The 26,345-nt window shown below is 39.7% G+C and overlaps 1 protein-coding gene across 2 annotated transcripts in view; it reads left to right on the top strand.

Moving 5' to 3' along the window:
- Positions 1–26,345, top strand: part of sema3bl (sema domain, immunoglobulin domain (Ig), short basic domain, secreted, (semaphorin) 3bl) — a 71,342-nt gene that overhangs the window by 10,653 nt on the left and 34,344 nt on the right. The window contains exons 1-3 of one of the 2 annotated variants that reach the window (XM_042408873.1): positions 9,212–9,506; positions 9,864–10,024; positions 18,424–18,486. In XM_042408873.1, coding sequence (XP_042264807.1) covers positions 9,980–10,024; positions 18,424–18,486 — 108 coding nt within the window. In that variant the 5' untranslated portion in view covers positions 9,212–9,506; positions 9,864–9,979. Of the gene's footprint in view, positions 1–9,211; positions 9,507–9,863; positions 10,025–18,423; positions 18,487–26,345 lie in introns of those variants that run through there. The other variant, XM_042408872.1, reaches the window with a different exon arrangement.

Raw genomic sequence — 26,345 nt, 5'->3', positions numbered from 1 at the left:
GAGGGAGGGCGATAGCATTGATCTTTATGGAGGGAGAAAATGTAGTATGGGTACTGATGAGGTGAAAGTGAGTAAGGAAGAGGAAGAAGTGAGGAGGGAGGATGACTGATTTCTGAGGCAAAGAGAGGAAGGGTGAGATTAAGAAAGGAAAGAAGCGGGGATGAGGAAATGGGAGAAAGCTGGCTTTAACAGAAGTGAAGTTTGTCATGGATCCTTTTGGATGATGGAGAGAGAGAGGTGTGTGTGTGTGGTACGGGTGAGTAATGGAGTTAAGAGTGGATCAAAAATGGGAGGAAAAAAGATGAAAGTGGACAAAAAGAGAAAGATGGATAGAGAGAAAGTGACAGGACGCCAGGGAGGGAGAGAGAGAGAGAGAGAGAGAGAGAGGAAGATTAAGGGAGAAAGAGGGGAGGGAGAGATGATGAAATGAGGGTAGGGGGGGAGGCAGAGGAGGGTGAGGGTTGATGAGGATCGAGGGTGATGAGGTAACACCCTGTGCTGTGTTTTGATTGGCCCAGCAGGGAAGATCGGGTAACAGGAACTCTGATAGGCATCCTGAGACAACAGAGAGAAAAGTCTTGAATAAGTCAGTGTGTGTGTAAGAGAGAAAGAGGGAGAACAAGAAGGAAAGGAAAGAAAGGAAAGAAAAGAAAGAAAGAAAAGAAAGGAAAAACTAAGAAAGAAAACTGAAACAGGAAGACAAAGAAAGAAAAAGACATTGAAATCATACTGTATGGTCACCAGTTTTTGTGTGTGTACCCTCTGTGGTGCTCATCTCACTTTTCATGGTTTTATCATATGATTACATGTGTCTGGCTCTGATGAAAATGCACGCTGTGTGGGTAAAGTGACATCTCCAGTGAGAAACAGTAACAGGTTGGCAGGAAATCCCAGGATTTACACTGTCATGAGTTATATGGCCTATGGTATCTCAACAGATACCATTGGCCTGAGTTAACACAATGAAAACAGATATCTCAGTCTGCTAGCTGTGAATTAATACTTTCTGAGTAACTGAGCTTTAAAAAGGAAACCTGAAAAACATCATGTGAATGTTAGCAGAATTGTTCCTATGTAAAAACTTTACTATGCAACTTCATTAATGTGCAAAACATGACCAATAACATCTTCTTGTTCTCTGAGATTTTTTCATTTGAATACAGAAACCTGATGAGAAAAATCAAAAAGGATGCACTTGCAAAGTAACGTACATGACATCTAAGAAAAGAAAAAACCCAAAAAAACACCAGATTCTCAGCGTAGAAAAGACAACAATCGTCAATTCATAATAGAGTTTGTGTGTGAGTCTGAACTTTGCCGTCCTGTCACAATCACTCAGTGCTTTGAGAGGCTGCAGCTGTGCCTTTTTTCAGCTGCCGCTGCTCTTTTACACGAGAGACAGAGAGCTAGAGAGAGAGAGAGAGAGAAGGAACATTTTTCATCCAGAAGACTAATCCAACCTGCTTGTGGTCCCGATATATCTGATCTTCCCCTACTAATATTTTCCGCAATTGTCACTTAACCCCCCCCAACATATTTTCTAAAAGTGAAAACCATCTTTCAGTCGAATTCTGGAGAAACTGAGAAAATGCATTGAAAAACAGAATTGTCCCAATTTATTTGGGATGTCTGGTCACCATTGTTACTGTATATAGTACATGCTGTATACAGTTTGTATGAAGTATCAAGTTTGAGTTAAATGGTAACGTCAGCATCCTAATATATGCTCACAATAGCAATTAACATGACGATGTTTAGCAGGTCACTTTTTTTTTACCATGTACACCATATTAATTAAGAGTATTAGCATGCTAACATTTGCTAATTAGCAGTAATCACATACAAATAGTGAGTAATGCGAGTAGCTTATTTGGTCAAAATTGAAGGGATCACCAAAGTCATACCAGTGTGGGGAATGACTGTACAGCACACATCCATCAGCTGCCGACCTATTTTACTCAAAAGCAATGATGTCAACTTCATGGCAGGGCTAGAGGAAAAGTCAGGGAGGTCAGAAGTATTTATCGCCTGGGAACCATTAACGATTGATCTAGCAAATGTTGAGCTATTTCATGTTGAGAAAGTTTTGACCTGTTGGAGGCACATACGCTCATATACTGAAGTTGTGAAACTGTATGGAAATGGATATTAATTCTTGTGTTAAATATTTTGATTTTGTACACACTCACTGTTCAGATATGAATGATGTGACCTAAATTCCACGCAAGGATAAATGATCACATTTACCTTCATAAGAATAAATATAACAGTGCTGTAACAATAACTTTTTTACATACATTTTTCTTTGCATCTTTTTCTTTACAACATGCAGTATGTATGAAAAAAAAATTAAATGAGTAAATTGAGGTCATAAAAAGATCCATAATGTTGGTCATTTTATATATTTATTTTCTAACCCTGAAAACCTACTTTATAAAGAACTATGCGAGGAGGAAAAATGTAGAGGATGAGAGGAATACGATACCAGGGAGAGGAGAGGAGGATGAGGATGAAGAGGAGTGGGAGTGGCGATAGACGGAGAAACACCGTGAGACGACTTTTTGTGAATGCGGTAAATTCCAGAAATACTTGGCACACTGCAACAATATACAGCCGAGATCTAATGATACCCTGGGAAGTCTGTCAGCGGTGTAATGAGTCTAATGAGTCTTTATTTGTGTGTGTTTGTGTGTCAGAGCTCATGAAAACAAAATGTCAAAGAGAAATATTTAGAGAAAGAGACTGACGGTGAGTTTTGTCAGCAGAGATGTGAATAGGTACAATTGAACCAAGGACTCTTTGATTCACAATGATGTGTGTGTGTGTGTGTGTATGCGTGCGAGTGTGTGTGTGTGTGTGTTTCTGGTATGCATTTTGTAGCACAGGGGGTCTAATAGGCTTCAGATGTGTCCCCCTCTCCCACTGAGCCAACAATAACACTGATACTGTGGTGTGTGCGTGCGTGCCTGCATAAATGCATGTGTAAGTTTGTGTGTGTGTGTCTTAGTCTGCAGCTTACCATAGCTTACACTCTGCCTGTGCCCAATTTGTACATTAGAGATGTCAGCATGAGATTTGCAAGTGAACTTTTTCACTCATTCTCTCTCTCTCTCTCTCTCTCTCTCTCTCTCTCTCTCTCTCTCTCTTTCTCTTAGTAAATCTTTTTCTTCTGATTCTCCCGTTGAACCCACTTCCTCTCTTGTTTCCAGACCTGTCCAGACCCTTTATCACTAAATGCAGTTATGAAAATGACAGCCAGAGATTTTATATTATGACTGTTAGCCGATGATCCTAAACAGGTGCCCCTAAATAGACATTCCCAATGAAAATACTTTTCTTCATGTCCACTCCTGGACTCTGTATATATGTGACAATCTCATACTATATATAAAAAAACACCTTCTAAATTTAAAGGATACACAACTGTGTGTATAAGCTGCATGTACATCAGCATCCTTGGGCCCAGTTTGAGATTAGAAACCAGTTACTGTGGACTTTTTTTCAGCATTTTATAGACTGAATCATCACTGCCAGAATATTCCTTTAAAAAGATAAAAAATAATAACTTACATGCATCTTTTAAATGAGTCAAGGTGTAGATTGTTATTCTGGCTTTTGCCATTGCTACATTTGCTCACACAGGAGATGAACTGTTCTGTAAGGATGACACAATGCTGGCATCATTACGACTGTTCTGGAGGACCATCCGTCCATTTTCTATAACCAGTTATGTTGTTCACTATTACAAGGAGCTGTCTCAGCATGCATTGGGCAAGAGGCAGGATATACTGGCATCAGTGGATGAGCTGGTGAACTTGTGTTTTCCTCTTAGTTCGGTTTTTTGTTTTCACACAGAAAAAATTCAAGGGAACCAAAATCACTTTGTTCACTCTACTCATTGGTCAGATGTGTCTGGGGTGGGAGCAAGAACATAAACACAGGAAGAAGGTCTTGAAGAAGGTGCCAAATATAAAAACACCAACGCACTTTGTTGAGTTAGTCCAGGTTGGACCTTGATTCATTCTCCAGCTAGCTGCTAACAACTGTTGATTTTGCTCATCCACATCCCAGTTTGCAAAGTGCACCTAGCAACGGAAGCTGTTTAGTTAGAGTACGCTTTGTAGTTTGGTCGGACCAAGGTCGGATAACATTCCCATGGCAAATGAACTGCTCCACTGTTTGTGTGGGACTAGTCTTAGACCACATCCTCAAGGGGTCTCGGTGCAGCTGTTTTAGTCCATACTCGGGTACAATTGCTATGTTCAGAATTGCCCAAACGAATCACTGGATTCAACCAGACTAAACAGTGCTGGTCTGAAAATGCCCTTAGAGTCTTTGGCCTGTCAGGTGAAACTGGAACGCCAAGTGGAAACCCACACAGACAAAGAGAGAATGTGCGATCTCCTTACAAAGGCTGTAAAATATCAGGAAAAATGCAGTTTCTGATAAAATGATGCTGTTACAAAACATTTCATTACTCCTGTAGTTGTACTGTAGTTGGGAGCAAAATTAATATAATATATTCATCCACTAATACTGACTTCAGTTTCATCATAATGTGTCTTTTTTTCTATCTTTTATCAGAAGTTTGATTATATTACATTGGTTTTTGGGTGATGAAAGAACCATGTAAGCCTCCAGATCAATCGAAAATAGCAAATATGGAAACGGTCTTGCAACAGCAGCAGTGACTGTGATTGCAAAGTCCTCATGTCTGACAGACACCAGGGCATGCCTCAGCCTGACTAAGCGGAACATTGTCAATGTAAGCAAATCCCAGAATAAATTATTGCATACATATCTTTGTAGTGGCTGAGGGTGAGGGTGAGGGTTTGACACGTACAGTGAAACCAGATGCTCTTTAGCGTGTCGCTTTGGTTTGGCACGGCTGCTGTTTGTAAATGCAACGTCTGCTGGCTGCCTTTAGGGAAATAAGACACATTGGAGACAGATGTAGAAGTTTCCTTATGGATGCTGTGAGGAATTTCGTAGATGTATAGGTTCTTAAGACACAAGATGGATAAAAAGAGAGACAAGAGACAAATCTAGTAGCAAAGACGAGAGAGACAGGAAGACAGATGGGTAGACATGAAATAATGAAATTGAAGACATATTTAAAAGCGACTTCAAGAGAGGGAAAATAAAACCAGAGAGGAAGTTGGAGAGGGATAGACAGAAGAGACGGAGCATGATGAAGTGGAGAGCGAGGTTAAATGGATAGATGGAAGGGAGGTGAAGATGGATCGACAGCAGGAGAGAGAGGATGGTGAGAGGTGAGACAGTGGTGTGGTTTCCACAGTGAGGCGATGAGCTGCTGGAGTGGTAACAAGCTGCAGATGGAAGCTGTTAGTTCACCTTTCTCCTCTGTGTGTGTGTTTGTGTATGTGGCTGTGGTATTTATGTGCTTATACTTTAGCTGCTGTTTGATGGAGATTTGTGTATACTTGTGGGTGATTAATTAGATACAAAGGTAGAACTGAAGAAGAGATAGAGACATCAAAGAAGCCTGTGCTCAGATGAGCACTCAATTTAAGGATGAAAGCACAGGAAACTAGATCTTTGAAAATGTCCACGACAGGTCAAAACGCACTGACACAGACACCCCTGCACTGTGTAGCATATACCGCTTGTGAAAGAGTTGTGATATTATGCATGTTAAGTAGCTGATCACTGTTGAAAGACACAGAACTTCATTTTAAATTCTGGTCAGGAGCACTGTGGCTCCTTTTGCTCTCAATGCCAAAGTGCCTGTTTTAAAACCATGATAGGTTTGTGCCCTAAATTCACACCAAGCTCTGATGTGACTTTGCAGTAAAGATGAACACTGACTGCACATGTGGAAGAAGTGCACCTTTTTTCATATTTGTACCTGCCACTTGGAAGATATGTATAGGCCAAACTCTGTCTCCTAGACATTACATTTGCTAGAAACATAATACTGGCTGAATTACATTTTCTCTCAACAGAATGAGAAAATGTTGTTAATCAATATATCAGTTGAGTTGCTTTAATTGTCATTCTGAAAACAATTTTGGCAAAATGAGGAAAATCTACTGTACCTCGGTTATTTGAGGTTAGATAATCTTAGTGAATCCCCATATTTGATTCATCTTTAAATACGCAGAGCTTACAACAATGTGATAGCTCTACCGCAGTAGCCAGACAGTATCCGTCTTCCACAATCTTTCCTGTCAAAACAAAGAGGTGTGCTTTGAACATTAGATCTCGACCCTTTATCTACAGTATCTGTGAAAGGTCTTAGCGCACGAAAGCTCAAACGCTGCATACACGGTCTTCTCACCACACATACACAAAGTCACACAGTCTCTTGTCATTCTCGTCATTCGCCAGCCGGAGGTCATCTCAGTTCTCAGAGCTGTGTGGAAAAGGTTCAACACATGGAGACAGACAGTCATCAGCTGAAGTCGTCTAGAGCCGCCTGCATGTTGTTCTGATAAACTGTGTCATGAAAGCACAGATTAGACCTTCCTGCTGAAATATTTGGCCTCTACAGGTCTGTTAGTATCAGTGCAGGTGTTTAATCTGCAACATACTTAAATCTGTTCATATACACAGTGTAAAGTGTAGTAACATTATCTGCTTTTCATCAAAAAATTGCCAAACATTTTACAAAATCACTGAATATATTCAAACCATACTGAGAAAATACAACATTTAGTACAATGGCACAGGTCTCCGTAATGTAAAACAGTCCTAAAGTGTATCTTCCTCTCTGTCTCCTCAATGTATTTTCTGCTTGCTCTGCCAGTCCCAATAAATCCAACATACATCATTACATGTTCTGTCTGTCTCGTGGCTTTCTCCGCACGTCTCTTTTACTACTCATTATTTTCTGACTCTTGCCAGCTGCAAAAAGCCACAAAGCCTCCTTCCCTTCCCTCTCCTACTTTATCTTTCTTTCTCTAACTTCCTCTAACTCCTCTCTCCCTACACTATATCCCTGATGTCTTTCTGCTTGTGTATCTTCCATATTCTCTTGCCAGCAGCTTGAAACTTTTATATCCAGTCTTTCTTATGAATCTACTCCCCTCATTACTGTCTTCAGAAGATTTTTTAACAACACTTAACAGGCTTCGACGTTGGTTGGCCTCAGCGGAGGAAAGTGTTTCACTAGAGTTGTCTGTTCATCCTGTTATTTATTTGGCTGCTGTAAAGACTCTATTAGTTAATATATATTCAGAGAAAACATGATAGAGTGTTAAACTGTTAAGTGTTCTCCCCTCACTGTAAAAGTTTATTCTGCACCGGTATTGAGGGTAATCTAGGGTGAGGCTCTTTGGATGTGAATATGTGTGTGTATGCCTGCAGGCAAAGGAGCGAAGTTGGAATAAGGGTAAGGAACGACTGACGCATCTTTCTGCGTGTGCAGTAATGCTGAAGTGATGACTCAATTTAACAGAAAACATAGTCACTGACAGAAAATGAATTATTGATTAATCATCACACCTCACACACGAGGCAAAAATCCCAAATATATTCTGCTTCCAGGTTCTCAAATGTGAGGATTTACTGCTTTTCTCTGTTTTACATCATGATTATTTAATGTCTTTGGGTTAATTTGGGCTCTGACAAATTCAATTTTCACGATGTTTTACCTTTTATGGACTAAACTACTAATAAATTGAGTAATCAGAAAAATAATTGAGTGATTAAGCTATAAAGACAAGCAGTTTTAGTGTAGAGTATGCAGGTGTGTGTCTGTGTGTGTGGACACTTAGGGAGAGGAGAAATGGAGATTTCTAGTAAAAACAGATCAGCTGTGTTTGTGTTTGTCTGCAAGGCGCCAGTGATGGACAAGGTGTCACTGGTACATGGGGCCCTTGTGCTTCACTCAGTCAATACCCTCGCTGAGTGGCGAGTGACTGAGGCAACTTTCTCACAGTGTGTGTGTATGTGTGTGTGTGTTGAGCCGAGTGAAAAAGAAAGATACAGAACAGCGAGCGTGACGGACGAGTGATGAGAGATAGACGGAAAGCCGATCGAGCCATAAGACTCCTCCACTGAGGATTTGGCATACCAATGACGCCTTCTCACACACATACTTCTCTCCTCATCTCTTCACCTAGAGAGAGAGAGAGAGAGAGAGAGAGAGAGAGATGCAAGGTGATAAAGAAGAAGAGACGGGATGGAAAAGAGAGAGTAGGAGAGGCAGAAATAAGAGGTGTTTGTGTGAGAAAGTTGAAGATTTCGAAGCTGTGGGAGGTTGAGCGGCTGAGAAGCAGTGGGCTTGTGTTTATGTACTGGTGCGTGTATATATAATTATATTGTATATACAGTATGTGTGTGTGTGTGTGTGTGTGTGTGTGTGTGTGTGTAGAGGAGAGAGAGGAGACACCCCACGTCTAGCTGAACTTGAGTTCAACCCGGTCTCCTGCACTCCTGCAGAGTCGTTGCAACAACCTTTTGACTTTGAAGCTGCTGCCAGATCAGCGAGGAGAGCCAGGTGCAGCCTGGTGTGTACAGATGGACTCCTGCTCGCCCACTGATGGGAGTGTGTATCATGTGTATATATACCCTCATAAAGTCATGCACGTGGTAAACTTAACATAACTTATCATCATCATTGGACTCAAAAGGTTAGCTCAACGTGACATTCTGACATTTATTAGTGTGAGTTATTGCCAGCTTCTACTGTTTTCAATTGCAAATGAAATAAAACAAAACCAGCAAATGTGTGTTAATATAAATATTTCTTTTTCTGGGACTCAGTGGTCGGCTGATACTCAGGGAAACATCCTTTAATGTTCAGGAATGATTTGCTGACAGCAGCAACAGGAGCATGTTTGGAGACAATACAGTGGAACGGAGGGCAGTCTTACATCTGGATTCCCACAAGAAACTCTTGTACTCTTGTGGTACTTGGTGATTTAGTGATGATAAAAATGTCTCCATGAAGAAGGTGATGAATATGGTATGAATTCACTTACTGTTGATCAACCTATATCAGTCGTCTGAGGGACAGGACGCTACTCATTCAGGAAACAAACACAGGAAACGTATGGTACTGGATGTGCTCACTGAGCCAGCACAAAAGCAGGACTCTGACGCACAGAAAGGGATTGAAACCATTATCAATGTTATTAGTTACACCTGTGTTTCATTACTCCAGAACAGCCTGCTGTTTATTTGCTGGTATAAATGCAAGCAGCAGAGTAGGAGGAGGCTCACTAGCTGTGAGCACAGGGATAAAGACAATAAAGTGTTTTATATAAATTTGTAAAAGGTGCATAATGCTGAACTGTCACCACAGTGTGCAAGTAAAGTTTTTCTGTCCAATTCTAATCTGAAAGCAGCAGTACAGCAGGGGGTTGGGTGTGGTAGAGGGACAACAAGCAGGTGCAGCTGCAACGAGCAAGACTGATCAGCGCTCCGCAGGATGCAGAAATATTCTCACAAAATTTTCTTAACTTCTAAGAGACTGGAAACAAGATCAGTCAGGACTTTGATCTCTGGCTTATTTGTGAACACAAACTGAGCAAATTGGGGTAATCTCCTTAACGATGTATTCTACCTTTTATTGATATTCCATTAAGTTGTTTTTTTCTCTTTAATCTGTTTTCTTTGTCTTTTTCTCTTGCTGTATGCATCGTAGCTTTACTTGTTATTTAATTTCCATGTGGAGTGTCTTGCATTTTTGATTTGTATGTTTTCCTGCTTCGATCTTATGCTTTATTACTTGGCAGGAATATATTTAAGTCCTGTGAGAAGTGTGAAAAGTCTTCCACCCCTGCATCATTATCTCTCTTACTTTCCGCTCCACCTCCTCCTGCTTTCTTTTTCTATCTCTTCTGTTTGTGTTTTTTGGATGCCAATACTAATCTTTTTCTCTCCTCTCTCTGCAGACCTGCTGGCGACCAACAGGTCATCTATCTTCAGCGGTCATCATGGCCAGCTCTCTCTTACTGCCGTGTTCTTGGATGAGTACCGTGACCGCCTCTTCCTAGGAGGGAAAGATGTCATGTATTCTCTCATGCTGGGACCCGCCAGCAGCGAGCCCAAGGAGGTGAGGCTGTTTGGAGACAACAGCTACAATCAGTTATTTTATTGATGTTATTTTAATGACTTGTTCTGCTCTAATGATTGATGTATAGTGAAGGGTTAGTTGATAGTAGTCAACATTTGTCATTCATTTTTAGATTTAAGTGGTTCCAATCTGTAAAAAGATGATGTATGACTTGAAGATATAGGCGTAGGGTTTTCAGGTTTTACAGAATCCTCCCCCTTTGTTGAACATCTGTTATAACACTCTGTCATAAATCAACCATAAACATGGTGACTCAAACCTGAGCAGCCATTTCATTTTATATTACTGCATTACATTGCATCATCACTGAAACAGTATCAGAAAACAGTGATGAAAATATTTTTAGAGAGTTTAAAGAAAGCTCAATTTTCGGTAAAAACAACAGATCACGCATCTATTTCTGGGGTAAATATGCATCTCTGGGCCAATCATTTACTGCATCCAGTATATTATGAAATTTCTTTGAAATGTGTGAATAAATAAGCATGGTTGCAGTAGGATATGACTGTAGTACCAGAGCTATTTTCAGCTCTGCTTTACCTCTCTTCTAACCTAAACCTCAATCACATTTTGTACGATCTCATGCCCTTCCTGCTGCAGGAACAACTGTAAAAGTGCAGCTAGTGCTAACCAGCCTTGTTTTTTTGTTTTTTTAAATCTAGGTCACCTTTATTATGAACATCCATTTGTCATTCAGGCTTGTCAAACACGGTGGTTTTGCAGTGAGAGTTACAGTCTCTCACCAGAGAGAAATAAGAGTTGAACAACGATGCTGAAGTCAGAGGCCGTATTCGCAAAGGACCTTATTTTACCACTAAGTGGTACTAAAAGACTTTTCTCCTAAGAGCTGTTTATAAAGCTGCTGAAAGCAACTTTTACTAAGAATAGAGAGATCTTCTAGGCTAAGAGAAGGAGTGGGGTTGACCCATGGGTGACTTACGTAGCATTTGAGGGCATCCTGCCAGAGGACTGAAGCTGCTGCTGCTTTCCCTACAATCTCTGTGCAGCCATTATACTCGGATGCTTTGTGAATACGTCCCCCGATTTACCGTCATCACACGCTGAGAGTCTGCTGACATAGAGAGAGATAAGAAGCCGAAAGAATGCTATCGTTGCTCTAGATTTAAGGCTCTGTTTTCTTTTATCAGCAAATATTGGATTTTTGATTTTAAAACCTAACTGTTGAAATAAAATGCATTTATTTTGGGAAGATATCGACATCTTGGTTTAAGTCAAGAAGACCAGATATGTTGAGAATCATGGAAAAATGTGTCTCATATTGGAGTGGAATTTATATCTAATGTAATTTATTCAGCGCAACAACGGACATAGATATGAGTTTTGCTGTGATTTGTGGAGTTGGGGAGTTATTATACCTTTGAGTTATATCTTACGAGCATTCTGAGAGTTTTTATTGGAAGGCTTTGACACAGGGGAAATGAGCGAGTTAAAATGAAAACGGGATTTCATATCATCTTCATGTGTATCTGTTGAAGAATAGTGCTGGGAATATATGCAGCATATATTTATTCAGACATTATTTTGCAGTAGGGCGCACAGTGTTCTCTGTGTTCCATCAGACTGGTTTGTAACAAGCGTAGAATAAAAATATGTCTCTCTAAAGCAGAAGTCCCCAATGTGCTTCACCACTTTAAGAGCAGCAGAGTATGAGTGAGTGTGTGTGTGTGAGTGTGTATCTGTGCTTGTACATGGGTCAAAGACAGAGTGAATGGGGGAACTGGGAATTTAAGTACACAGAGAGCCAGATGTCGCCCACCTTATCCGCCCTTTAATTCCCCTACATCCCTCTCTCAGCCTCCTCTCAATGCTCTCCGCCTTGGCTGCTGATCACACATGAAGCTCTCTGATATTCTAGTTTGCTGCAAGCTGAGGTTTAATGCCCATGCTTCCATCAAAGCCAGCCATTGTGAAATCTCCCCGTGATGCCAGTTCAATGAAACAAAGGTTTACAAGACGACATACATCTGCCAAATACTTCATAAACCAGTGCTGAAAGACAGAGAGAAGAAGGGAAAGGGAAAAAAAACAACCCCAAATGAATGAATTCATAATGTTTGTCTTCGCAAAAGGGATTATCACTTAAGCAAAACATGTTGATGTTAAATCAAAGTTGCTTTGACAACCAGCATTGATGTTGAAAACTCGTGGTTCCCACAACTGATCCCTGCGTTATTTTCTAAAATTAGAATCTCAGGATGTTTCTGATATGAGTTCAAAGGTGTCTTGAGTATTTTGGGAAATATAAATATTTGCTTTCTTAGCAGATGAGAAAATTAATATCACTCTCATTTCTGAGGCAGAGCTGCAAAGCAATTGGCCTAGCTTAACATAACTGTTTATATAGTTAAAGACACATGAAGTGCTTTGAGCAGGAGACAGGCTTATCATTTCTGACAGGCATATCACAGGGCTATGAAACCATATATTCCTTATGTTGGAAGGAAATATGAAAGACAGAAATGAAAGTCAGACAGCGCATCCCTACTTCCAACGTCTCTGCTGCCAAAACCTAAAAACTCTCCCCAAAATCACAGATTGTAATTTTTACATTTCTGTTTGTATATGAATTAAACAAATTAGATACATCTAAATTAGTGAACTTTAAAGGTGATGGTAGGCATATTTTTCAAATATTGACAGAGCCAGGCTAGCTGTTCCCCAGTCTACAAAATACACTTATTCGCTTTCTTTCCGAAAGAGACATAAGAGGATTGACACAGCTTGTTGTCGGTGCATTAAGTATGGAACTGGAGCAGCTAACCCTGGCTAACCCCGTCTCTGCTCCAGTTCCGTACTTAATGCACCGACAACAAGCTGTGTAAATCTTCTCATGTCTCTTTCGGAAAGAAAGCGAATAAGTGTATTTTGCAAAATGCTTACCTATTCCTCTAAAGTTATTTTGCTTGTTTGGGTTGAAAGTCATCCTTCTAACACACCTTGAAAAATGCTGAATATTTTTGATAATGAAAATAATTTAAGCCTGGAAAATAATATTAAATAATATTAAATAATATTATGATGTGACTGAAACATTTCTACTTAAAGGTATACTATGCAGGATTTGTCGGTTGTAAACACAGCATTCAAAGTTGGTCCCTCCTCTTCAGTTTGTCTAAAGTGAGCTGAGAGCAGAGCAAGAGAAAGTAAATCATTGTTAACCAAATGGCTGCCACTTTTTGTCACTATTCTTATTCTTTGTGGTATTTTTACATTTCTTATGGTGCATCTGATTAAATATGTAGACTCTGTGAGAAACTGTTAAAGTTTAATAATCAGAATTGTAGTTTCCAAGCTCAAACTCTGTCAACCACAGCTTATTATATCTGCTTGGCATGAAGGTAACACTGCCACCTTTTCCACTATAAATCTAACTAACAGTGCAGTAAAATTGGAAAATGGAACTAGGTGTTATTCTAAACACAAGGGTTTGGTTGAAAACAAGTCAGACAGCTTTAAATCAGTGCATTCAGTGTTTCTGCCCAGGTCTTAAACCTACCAGTTCCTACTGAATCAAATCTCGAAAGTGGAGCTTTTCCCTTAATAATGATTACCCAGGAAACACTAAAACAAATACTGATTTAGTTTATGTAAATGTTTCAAATGATGGAATCAATATTCCACTTTCTCCTTGCTAAAAGATAAATATATATGGCATTTGATACACCATCTTTGATTATTGTATATAAAATGTTAATATTTGGCAGGGGGGGGGCATTGGCCTGGAAATGTGGCTGGCACCTTTTAAAGACTTTGTCATTAGTTTCAGCATGTTCAGACGACTGGTTTATTTTCCTCAGTGTGTGGTTACGTACAATGTGTCTTGTGTTGCTATGCTTCCTTGGTGATTTTAGAGATGGCGTGTGGCCCAGCTTAGTGAGGCTTCATTCTAGAGAACTCCCTTTGGCTTCCAAGGAATACACTACGCAGCATAAGAAATGACATGTTGATAAAAGCAGAGGTTGTTTTGGAATTTAAATCTTCTCTAGGGACTTTTTTTCTTTGAGTTTGTTTTAGGATTGCAGAGTGTAAAAGGTTCTTTAAATATTTTGGTCCAGTATTTAAATCGGGTAATTCTAGCCTTGTTGCATCCTGCTTTGGTCAAAAATAAGTTAATTACATTCCATTATTCTATCTATAGCACTATATCTGCAATGAAAAAGCAACAAACTCTGCTAAAATCAGCATGCAGCAGCATGATGTACAAACAGTAGCTCATGTCTGAATATTTTTCTGCTTTTAGAGTCATAGTAAAAGTTGAGTGCACTTAAACAATACAAACAAAAATGTAATTTGATAGGGAAAGTGTATTTTATTGTAGCTTCAGTGACTACAGGGCATAGGGGATTCTTGTCAAACATATGCTAAAAGTGTTATTTGTTATATGTCTCTGTATTGTTAAAGACAAGTGGGGTTGATCCAGATCACATTTCTCATTCATCATTTGGTATAATGTGCACTAAAAGGGAGATACTGGAGGTTTTTGATGTATTCCAGGTTGTTCAGCACCTAATATGCCCGTTTCTATCTTAATTTTGGCTTACTTCTCAAATATTGTGTCTCTGGAGTCTCTTTTGAAGGTCCTGTTCATTCACAGGGGCGGTTTCATTGTCAGAAATTATGACAAGTTCCAGTTTGAAGTTAAAGGACGGGCTGCGGTCGTGACCGTCCTCCACGGCTCACTTGTTTCCAGCTCTGACAGAGTTCTTTGCACTCTGTTCCAAGTTCAAAGAGCAAATAAATAGCAAATGTGAATGATGTTTGAGGGTGGATTAAAAATTAAAGAGCACTCTGAGAAGGCAGAGTCACAGTGATGAAGTGTCGAGTTAAGTTAAATAGAGGAAGAAACCAGGGTGGCTGGTGGAGGTCGGCCATATTTCCTAAATCGTGCAGAGCGGGAATCTTGGACAGTGAATAGAATATTACAGTACACTGACTCAGACTGTTGCCAGCCAGGTTTTGGGCAGGGCCTGATTTCACGGTATATCAATATCAGTCAGGCATGCTATCAGGCTGCTGTAGGTCAGGCTGTGTGTGTGTGTGTGTGTGTTTGTGTGTGAGTCAGACCTTTCACCAGGCCAACATTCATATCATTCATATCATCCAGCATCATACAAAAGAAATCGTTCCAGAGATTGAAACCATTGCAAGCCAAGTCTTAGACCGACCATAATTTATGCATTTATTTCAGTCAGGCATGAAACAAATTTTTGTTTCAAATGGATTCCCACAGTTGCAAGCCAGCTTGCAGGTCAGGCGTTAGTCACACATTAGGTGGTGCAACAACAAAAATATTTGCACTAGTGTCCATTGTACATGGAGAAAATATTCACACCAAGAAAGCAGTGGTTTCTGGTTTGATTTATTTTTTTTCTCGAAATTCTTCTAAGAAAAAACAATCCCTCACCAAAAGTTGTACTTGAGGTATTGTAAAAATATTTCCTATTGAGTAAAACTGAATTCTGACAGTCCAGCAGGAATATGGTAAAGTTGCCTCAGTTTTTGTTTTTGGAAGGCGCAGACAAGTTATGTCATCCTGCCAATAAGGATGCCACATCAGAAAACGCTTCTATACATCGTTCTAAAGGGACGTTACAAACTGCATATTTTGTTGTCGAATTTCAAGGACTTATTGGGAGGAAAATATGTTGTTGGATGATTTTTCATCAAAATATGTATTTCACAATTGGAATTGCAGGAGAGGCCGCACTTTAACACGCCCCTGTTAAAGTGTATAAAATACATAGATAACTGACATTTAAAAAATTTTGCAAAAATGTGGAATATTTTAGATACTACAAAGAAAAATATGTTCTTTAGATGTTAAATGCAAGAGGACACGTATTTGTAATAGAGTATATATACAGTCTTCTTCAACACCAACTCAATTTGATTTGTATTCTATCTGACATTTTATCTAACATTGTGAATTTTCATTGTAATGATTTGTATTTTATTTCACTTACACAGAGGTAAACTTAACTTAAGGGATTGATTGGCTGAGTTTTGTTCTTTTGCACTCCACTGTATTAAAGCAAATTATAGTGGTTAAAGTACTTCAATGTCACATCTTTTATCTGCAGACTTTAAATACAGATGACTATGTGTGAGAGAGTTTCAGTCTGTCTGAGCCAGGTTTCAGTCATCCTGATTCACAGTGCGCCCGCAGTGCTGGCTGTGATAACTTGGGGTTTATAACACAGGAGATAAAATCTGTCCAGAACTTTTACTGGTGATATGAAATTTAGAGTGTGACGAACAAAAGAGGAGAATGTGGTTTGATTTTGAGCCAACGAGGCAGAAACAGATATTCGTTTGTCTCATTTGTCTCAACTCAATTTACATTGTGTCTCTATTTTTGTTTCTATCACTTCATCACTTCAAATTCATACACACTCGATAACAATCTTATACAGTTGATACGAGAGTGGCCCCGACACACACACACACACACACACACACACACACACACACCCCCACATGCTCTCTATACACACACTAAACACAATCAGACATAGTAATGCAAGTCAGGACCATTTGTTTTCTTCTCTGGTTTCTATTCTCTCTGTTAGCCAAAACAAAACAGTTTCCTACTGGACCAGACAAAGACTTATTGTCTCAGAGAAACCCTCTGGTAGTTTGCAAGAATCTACATTATTTCACACATCACTGAAGCTCAATACTGAGACAGACTTGGGCTTTCCTCTGCAGTGGCAATTGGATTTCGTTTCTCATTTGTAGAAAGCAGATTGGTTAAAACTAGCCCCATTGTTTCAGGTCCAAATTTTAATTCACGCCTATCTGAGACTGACCTCTTCTCCTTATTGAATTGGCAGAATGAGAGGAAGACTCTGGGACTTTCATAATCAGACAATCTTGGATCTATGCTGTGAGAACTTGAAAACTGAAGAGAGTTTTATTTATTTATCTTTTCTTTTTTCAAGATCCAGATGGTGTTGTAAGGATACACTAAGGGTTTAGCTGAGCACAGCTTGCCTGTTTGTCTGTAGCCAAAGGTCTCATTTTATTACTAGACACAAAAGAGAAGACTGACATTGGAGGGGACAGAGCCACGAGTCTCTGGAGTCAACATTGATACAGCAGATTCACATCTAGTTTGAAGTCTTTCAGAGCATTGCAAAGTTTCCTTCTGTTTCAGTTTTGTATGTTATTGTTGTTGTGAACATTGTATAAAGGTGGTTGCCTTAATCCATATTGAGCAAGTAGTTCTAAAAGCATGCGGTTAATCAGATGGACAAATCAATCTTAATTACACTGTGGTCTAGTTAAGGTTTCACATTTCTCTACTCTATTCCAAAATCATGTTACTTGATCCTCTGAATTTAAGAATGGTATTTCCTGTAGTAAAAAATAACAAAAAGCATCATTTATTTGAAATATTTAAAGTAATTTTAGCTGTAAAACACACTTCATCACTTACTTATAGTCGTATCTAGCTATGCAGTTGTGCTTTGGTCAGTCCACAGAAGACACTTCCAACAGTTTTCAGCCCAAGAAGAAAGCAGTTCCAATAAAGTTTCTGGATTACTCAGTGTAACCGGTACATTACTTTTTATTTTCAGGGTTCATTTAAATGGTGGCAGGGTCCATGACAGTGGAGAGATGGCAAGAAATGAGGGAAAGAAAGATGCAACAAAGATCCCTGGTGGGACTCATACAGGGAAAGTTGCGGTTAATGGTTGACATCTTAACCTCTTAGCCACAGGGACACCCCCTTGAAGTTTTGAACATAGTTTTATTTCATTGCTGTGAGCACGATAAAAGAAATGACCTCCATTGTTTTGGGGTGGAGGCAGAAATCTTAGAGACAGATTATCTCAAAAACTGGGCAAATAAAACCAAAATTATCTGCATGACTAGATACCATTAGAGATAAGTGAGAAAATATGTTGTTAAAATATGACGTAATCTGGGCAAACCGACCTGGCGTGGGCTTCAGCATGTCTGAAATGATGAATGTATGTGTCATGTCTCAATCAACGCTACAGCTTTACAAGCCAAAAGTTAAATCCTAAAGTCTTGGGCTCGTCCTCAGAAAGTTTTTCTTTCATCATATGCAGAAGGTCCGTTCTGCTCAATTTGCTTCTAATTGCTATAAAACAGAATTTGCAAGGAGAATAATTCAAATTTAATGACACATGCCGATGATTGTTTTGATTGCATTTACAGTCACATAAGGGGTGTGTGGCTCCCGCAAAGCAATTACATTTTGCAATATGACTGAATAAGGTGGTTATTTACATCATTTCAAAGTTATGAGGTCATTAATCATTGAACTGTTTTTTTTTTTCTCTCTCCTCTTCTTGTTCATCTTTCTCTCTCTCTACCTTCCTTCATAGATTTATTGGCCTCCGTTACCTGGCAACAGAGAAGACTGCATTCAAAGGGGGAAGGAACCACAGGTAAGTGATTCACAGTGTACGAATGTTAGCTGTAGCTGTTAGCTAGCAATGTCCATGTGTGAGGAGTGTGTCTGTGGACCAGGAACTCCAGTTATTTTTATTTTTCTCCAGTTTCTTCTGCTTTTTTGTCTTTCTACGTGTTCCAGTCATACATCATTTGGAACATTTTCAACTCTGACACACCTGTCTTCACCGCAGTTTGCTCTGCCTAGATCAAAGCTGCGTCTGCTCCCACTGTTGCCCTCCCGTTGACTTTGTATGCATTCTTGCGTCGCCTAAAGTTTCAGTGTTTATCTTTCCACTTGCTGTATCTGTTCTGTCAAGTTTGTGTTGTAGAGAGATCACCTGAGCCAGCCTCTGCTCCTCATTCACTATCAGTATACAGTTTTCAGCCAATCTCTTCAAGATTGTCCACGTTGCTTTACTGCTGTGGCCTTTTTTAAGTTATTCCTGCATTCCCGGTTTGTGCTTGTAACCTGTTCTGTTGTCAATGTCCTGCCAGTCTGCTGATTTTTGGATTTGTTTGCCGGTCCTGACCGCCTGCCCGATTTTTAAGCCTTTCACTCTACCAGTTGAGTCTTTGTGTGTACATTTGGATTTCCATTCCTGCTGCCAGTAACCTGACATCTGACATTACAATGCGGCCAAAAATGAACTGAACAGACCCTGTTTTTTCCATAAATGAGGTGACTGAGTTGACCTCCACTATTGACTCCAGACTCCACCTCAATACATTTTGCCAAATGTGTCCAATGAAGAGCAGAGAATCAGCTCTTTCTATGGCACTTGTGTTCCTCCAAACCAAGTTGGTCATTGGGCCTCCAGAGATTTCGGCTGCTTACCCACTGAATCCTGTGTCCACGTCAGTCTCTGCTCTGCTCTCAGTGTTTCTACTGTTTCTTCCCGTTCATGCTTGTATTTTTCCAGTTCTAATATAAGGAAAGACATTTTGACAGGTTTGAAAACAAGAATACAAAATATTAATGCACCACAAGGTCTTTTTCTTAGCTGCAGTCCCCAAATGGCACATTTGTCGGGGAGTGCAGATTGCGCCTCAGGCAATACTAAGCATGCAGTAAATGGCATCCTGACACAGTTTAGTGCCATGTTGTGTTGTGCTGACTCTTCAGTTTCCTACCCTACCGCTCTCTGCTCTCCCACATTACTTAAAAGGTACAGTACTTTTAATGACTCAGCAGCCGAGTAGTGTTTGTCTTTAATGAAATCTACAACTTACTAGCACTTTCAAGATAATTTAATAATCATAATGAAATGTTACAGCTGTGGTGGATGAGACCAGTCTTTCCCGATGAAGAACTGCATGGAAAGCTTTCAGGAGAACATTGCTGTAAATGAAGACTTTTATTGGTTTTGTGAAGGAGGGATGGGAGGTGGGATTGAATGAGGAGAGGGCAGGAACACAAATAGAAGGAAATAGGGAGTAAGGTATAGGAAGAGAGGAAAATATGAGAAAAGATAAATAAACAAAGAGAGCACTAATCTAATTATGTGCATGTTTATGACAAGAAAAAAGAAGGAATGGATATTTGGAAAAAGCAACCGCCTACAATAATGTCCAGAAACAAACCACATTTTATTTACAAACTGGATGACACACATATGGGAATATAGTATACCAGCACCTTGAGTTGTTCACATCCCCACAAGCTGACTCAGCTTTCTGCCTGTTAGCCCGGAGGAGGTTAAAGAAACAACTTTGTGGGGAAACAGGGGGATAGATAGAGGAGGGGATGATTTTAAGAGCATCTTTAAAAAGGGAAGAAATAAAGGACAAAGTAAAGCACAAGTGGCTGCAAGGGTGAGTTGTAAGATGGACCGAAAGAAATGAGAGAAGGGGTGAATGAAAGAAAGGAGGAAAGTAAAAAAGAAAGTAAGAAAATAAATTAATGGAGAGGAAGAAAAAATTTAATGAAGTCATTTCTTTGATGTACTGAGACATCGTTAAATTATGTCCCAGTTGGAGGAGAGGGTCTCAGTGGCTTAAGTGGTGCCCAGAATACATAAACTGGCACTAATTACTGGTTTACACACATACATCACTCACACACACACACACACACACCGCAATGAAGACACACTGTTGTAAGAGTTGTAAAAGTGCTGCGGCTTTTTGTGCCTTCTTGTACTCATAGCAAGAAGTCTGACAGCCACCTCCATCTGGAACGGGTTAGAAGGTGTGTGTGTGTGTGTGTGTGTGTGTGTGTCAGTAGGTATATGTTCTCTGTGTTTGAAGTGGCAGGTGTGTCTTGGGTGTCTTATATCAGTTTTATTAGGTGTTTCCTCTGTGCGTTGCTCAGAGGGCTCACACCACGCTAGGTGTGTGTGTGCGTGTGCGAGCTACTGTACTGTCCATAGAGGAGAGGAGGAGTCACAAAGCATTATTGCACAGGTCATAAAACAGACTGTGTGTAACTCTACCTTACGTGTGCCAAAGGAGTCATAAAGAGTGTGTGTCTGTGTGTGTGTGTGTGTGTTTGAGTAAGAGACAGAGATATTTGTCTTCTTATGTTAAACTACACAGACATCTTTCTGCATTCCTTCACGTCTCTCGTTTTCTGTGTCTTTCAGAGTTTTTTGGTGTCAAATTAGATGGATTACTGTTGTATCCTGTGGCATTGACAAAGCAAAAGACACATACACCCAACACACACACACACACGGACCCATATGGTCCATCTCATATGTTTGCTGTCTGAGTTTGTTAAACACAACTTGAGTTTGACTAAAAGTGGTAGAGGCTGAAAGGTGAAAGGTCCTCACATTGTGTTTTTGGACTTTTGTGTGTGTTTGGTGTTTGAGAGAAAGACATACATGAGAGAGAGACACAGAGGCGAAGAGAGGCAGATTAAGGGTTTTAGTTATAATCAATCCAGGTTTGATCATTCAGTTGAGGAAGAACAAAAAAATCCACAGCCCTTAGCTGCATGAGCATGTTCAGAGGGTGCATACCTTGACGTTAAAAGTGAGTGGAAGATAAATAAAGTAGGGGGACGTCCTCTTTATCTCTCTAATGAAAGTCTCTGTTACCACCATAAACATATTTTTACTGATAGCGTCTCCTCCCAGAGTCATAACCTCATGACCTTCACCATCATTAATTACAGCTCAGACAAATAAATAACAAGCAGAGGGGAGGTACTCACTGTCTTCAGTCAGGCGTGTACTGTCTTGCTATGGCTGATGACACATTTTTGGCTGTTGTCTGTCCGTCACTGAGTCACTAAGTGATGAGATTAAACTGCTGGTTGGCAGAAGGCCGCCAAAGGCCATTGAAGCTAAGTATCCCAACAATATTACCCAACCAACTGACAGCAAGCAGCAATGGTGGAGATTAAGCTGTTATAATTTTTGTAGGACTGTTAATATGTCATTTTATCAAGTTTTTTAGGGGGGGGAAAGTGCCACAATTACTTATGATAATTATTATGATTAACTTTATAGTTACTGTATTAAAACTATTTTTGGGTTGTGGGTGAGTGAAATAATATGTGAAACAATAGTCTAAAGGCCCAAACTCACTGAAAGCATGGGCGGATTTTGAAGTAAACCTATTGTTTTAAATCGTCGAATACGCACCAAAGGCGTTATGAGGTGTGTCAAACTGCCTTGGTGCCCCTATTCTGCCCTTCTTTTGATCTTGGAGCATCACATGAGGACCCAACAACCAAAGCTGTTTGTTTCTGCAGCCAAAAAAAGAGAGAGAGAGAGTGCGAGCAAGCTGAGAGCACGAGAGAGAGACAGCGCGGCGGTGGTCAAGCATCTGTGTTGGTTCTGTGGTGTTGTCATTTTAAATCTGATGCCTGCGGTGCGCCATAGGAGTGGACCTTAAATCTTAACTCAACCTTTCTTACAACAGCCCTATATAGTCTACACCCAAAATCTGGTCCAATGTATTTTAAGTATTTTTAATGTTTTGGGGTTTTTTTTTACAGCACCTTGAGTTACAACTACTGCATGAAAAGTACATCTTAGAAATGCTGTGATGTCTGATGGTAACCAGGCAATGTACAAATTAAAAACCCTCTAGCGTTTCATACACCGTCCAGCCATGTACTAGGTTTTGACCTCGTCTTGTTTTTCTTCATCTATCTGTATCTTCTGCTCACCATCAAGTTAATCAATCCAGCCAGAGAATTCCTCCGTCTCTAATGGGCTGAAATTGTGATGCATTATAAAACTGTGCATGTTTAACATAAACTTAACATTTTGAGCACAGAGCTAATGTTAGTAATCCTTGCTTCCTTGTGGTCGGCCTCATCAGTGGATGTGTGATCAGCTCCACTTTGTTTGAATCTAATTTTTGCCTGTGTGTAGAAGAGCTAATTCTTAAATTATCAGGATTAAGCATCACATTTTAACACTGCATACAAAAAGTCTTTATTAGTTCAGGGTGGATGGTTGGTTGGTTGTAAAAAGTGAAGTGAAGATGTGGTTTGTGTCCTCTCTCTTACAAACTGTTCTCATTGGCTTCTTTTTAACAATGACGACAATGTTCCCCTAAACTTAACAAAGTTGTTCTAGTTTCCTTAACTCAAACTTTTAGTACTTTTGGGAGTGGTTATATAGGTCATTTTGAAATACAGCAATGACCAACAAACAATTTGACTGAAAACAAATTTCACTGACTCACTCTGTTCATGTGGTCATTAAAGTAAAGTGATTTCGTAATTTTCAGTGACATACAATATTTGTCTTTCCCGTCACTGATGTTTAAACATGTTCTGGGGTGGCCTGCTTTGTGTGAGGGCCCGCTGCAAGCCTCCAATAGCATCAACAAAAACACAGTTGATAACTTGAAAGTGATCGCTTTCTACCTAAGAATTGTACCTACATTTAATCACTTGACGGGACTGAAGTAGGGCCAATAAGCTCTGTTCCATCTGCGAACATTCCCAGTATTGACTTATTCAGTAAATCATGTTTATATTTCAAGAAAAATCTTTAAATCTCTAAAGTCTGAGAGTTTACTGTATACACTATGGAATTACTGCCAGTAGAGACAGATTTGGGAAGATGTTGCAGCTTCTCTTTATGGTTCTTCACTGTGTTTTGTTTGATATTAATGAGAAAAAGATGATGCAGAGGCCAGAGAAACCAAGGGTGGTCTTTTTCTGTCTTAAGTCTGCCAGGAAGCTGAGTAGGTGACTGTGGTTTTCTTTACTAAAATGAATATTTGATTGGTTACATGGTGGGAGTAGCTGGTAGATTTTGGGAAAAATCATCTCACACGGTTTGGCGAGAGTTTCTTGCCATTACCGAGTGTTTTCAGTGCTGTCTGGAAAGCAGTGATGAGTATGTAGAAAACTGTCTTCTTTGAGGATCATAAGCTGCTGAGACCAAAGACTTGGACTTGCCGGTTCATCCAGCTGTCTAGCTTTGAACTGCCTTCATGATGTGTGTCTTTGATTGTGTTTGTGTATGAGGTCCTGTTGACTATAGTCTTGTGCATATTTGTGTGTGTGTGTGTGTGTGTCTGTGTGTGCGCGTGAATGTGTTGGCTCTCATTTCCTGTTAGTATTACAGAATCTGACTTTTCTCCACTGAACATCGGCTGTTTATACTGGAAACTGCTCTCCATGTCTAACAGTGCCTCTCCCTGCCCAGGTCAATGATCATAGAACATGTTTGGCTGCTGGAACTTTTCTTTGCTGTTTGCTCCATTTTAGCTCTACCATCGTGCTCCATGGACATTGCTTTTAAACTGCTTAATGATCACAAAAGTAAAATCCTGTCAAGTAGAATTTTCAAAGCTGCAATTCACTGTTGGCCCAAACATTCACCAATTAAAACATGCAAGCACCACTGTTGGAGTAAAAACAATAAAAAAACAACCCAAGTTTTGCCAAAATGATGCTTTATTAAATATGACGCTAATGCTCGGTTGCTGATGGTTGAGGTTTCATTCAAAATTAAAAACAAAAATCCATTTGCATGTAGAAAAATATGTGCAGATAAGAAAATGATCTGCTAGTTAATAGTTTCTTACATGGTATATCAATAAGAATTCCTTCTAGAGTAAATTTTTTATCTTTCACCTGCAATACATCAATGCATTATTTTGGCTGCTACCGTTAAATTTTTGTTGCAAACACCTTTAAATTCCCCAAAATATAACACGCATGTGACAATGAGGTTGAAGGTTCAGAATTCTTGGCTCACCCAGGACAAACTTGGAGAAGAAATAGTATAAGAAACATATCCCACTCCCTCGAGCAAATTTTCTTGACTGCTTCTTTGTGGAGCTTATTTAAACATTTAATATGTCATTGCCAAATTGTGATTCCGTGTTATACTTAGTGCAAACAAATCAGGCCATGATTGAAATGATTTGTATCCCGTGGCACTGCTACTGCTCATGTGTCTCAAAAATAAAGACCACATGTCACCATGAACCGTGTTTCTTTCTGTCATGAGGAAATCTCCATTCGTGCTGCCTGGAGTCACCATTTCTGCTTCTTCAGCCCAAGTTTTTTTTTCTTTCAATTACCGAAACATGTTAGGAAGGTCTATATATTTCTTATCCAGGTAGTCAGTTGTCAAATAAAGTTTAAATCCATCCACTGGACTGGATCAGCAGTACAGTGCTTTGTTTGCCCTAGAAACACAGCGCCCTCCTGTTGTGCACATAAAAAGCATTACACTTTGCACAGCGGATTTCATGAGAAATCAGACTTTGTAGTGCACACTGTAAAGACCGCCAGTGCTGTTGGCAATGTTCATGTTTGTTTATGTTAATAACACTTATGTCTCAGAGTGAATGTGGTAATGATTTGATATTTAAAATGCTATACATACCTTTTTTAACCCTCAAGACACAAAACTGTGGTTTTTGTGGGCAGCTTCAAAGTTTGAACTGTGTGAATGAGCAGCAGGGTACTGCTGGGAAAGAATATTTATGGTCAACCAACCTTCCCTTGGTAATCAAAGGTTAATAAATGAACATTGTGAGCTTTTGTTTCCACTCAACAGCCTTGACCCTAACTATTCAGGCAATGATTAAATCTCCTCATTTTCAATCCTGGCTAGATGTTAAGACTATTCCCAAAGAGACCAAACCAGATTTAGTAATAAACCACTTCGTTTTCTGTTTAACAGCATGCCCTTTATTGCCACTTAATCTCAATAAGACCACACAGATATGTAAAACCCAAAATCCCAGAATGGGAAAGCTCAGGCATATTTCCTTGTTTTCAACATTTCATTGCACTCTTTGCTCTCTGAGGCCACACTCTTCACGACGAGTCCCTGAGTAGTAGAACGGAAACAAAGTAGAGACAGATTTCTATTCATTCTCCGTCCACTTGGTAGACTCTCTTAGACCTCATATATCTTCCATAAGAACGTAGAGGCATAAGCCCAGCCTTTCATTTTCTCCCCTGAGGATATTATTCCAGTAGGCTGGAGATAAATTCTGCACTGTTTTATCAGGCGCAAAGCCATCCAACATTAATTTGGGGTTAATAATTTGGCGAGTCAGAAATCCTTTTAAAATCATGCCAAATCTGTTCTTTGATACCCCCTCTCCCTCAACAAAAATCCACTGGCATATTTAAAAATCAGATTTTTGTGTTGTTTTTTGTGTACACTGAATAATTAGCGGCAAATTGAGATTTATTGAAAGCCTCCTTACTACAAGTATGTTTCTGTTTAGTTTATTACTGGCCTGGTTTTATTTAGGTGGAGAAATAACTCAGCGGTGAAGGGCGACAGGATGATGTAAACTATTTCTTGTACCACAGTGACATAGTTTACATCAGGTCTGCATTGCCGCAAAGCACTCAAGGAAATGATCAGCAACGTTTGAGTCTCTCACCACGACTTTTAGCGGGATGCGGGCC

Source organism: Thunnus maccoyii, chromosome 4 (genome assembly GCF_910596095.1).
Source record: "Thunnus maccoyii chromosome 4, fThuMac1.1, whole genome shotgun sequence".
Classification (NCBI taxonomy): Eukaryota; Metazoa; Chordata; class Actinopteri; order Scombriformes; family Scombridae; genus Thunnus; species Thunnus maccoyii.
Note: the sequence above shows the minus strand (reverse complement) of the source record. Positions and strands in the feature narration are given on the sequence as shown.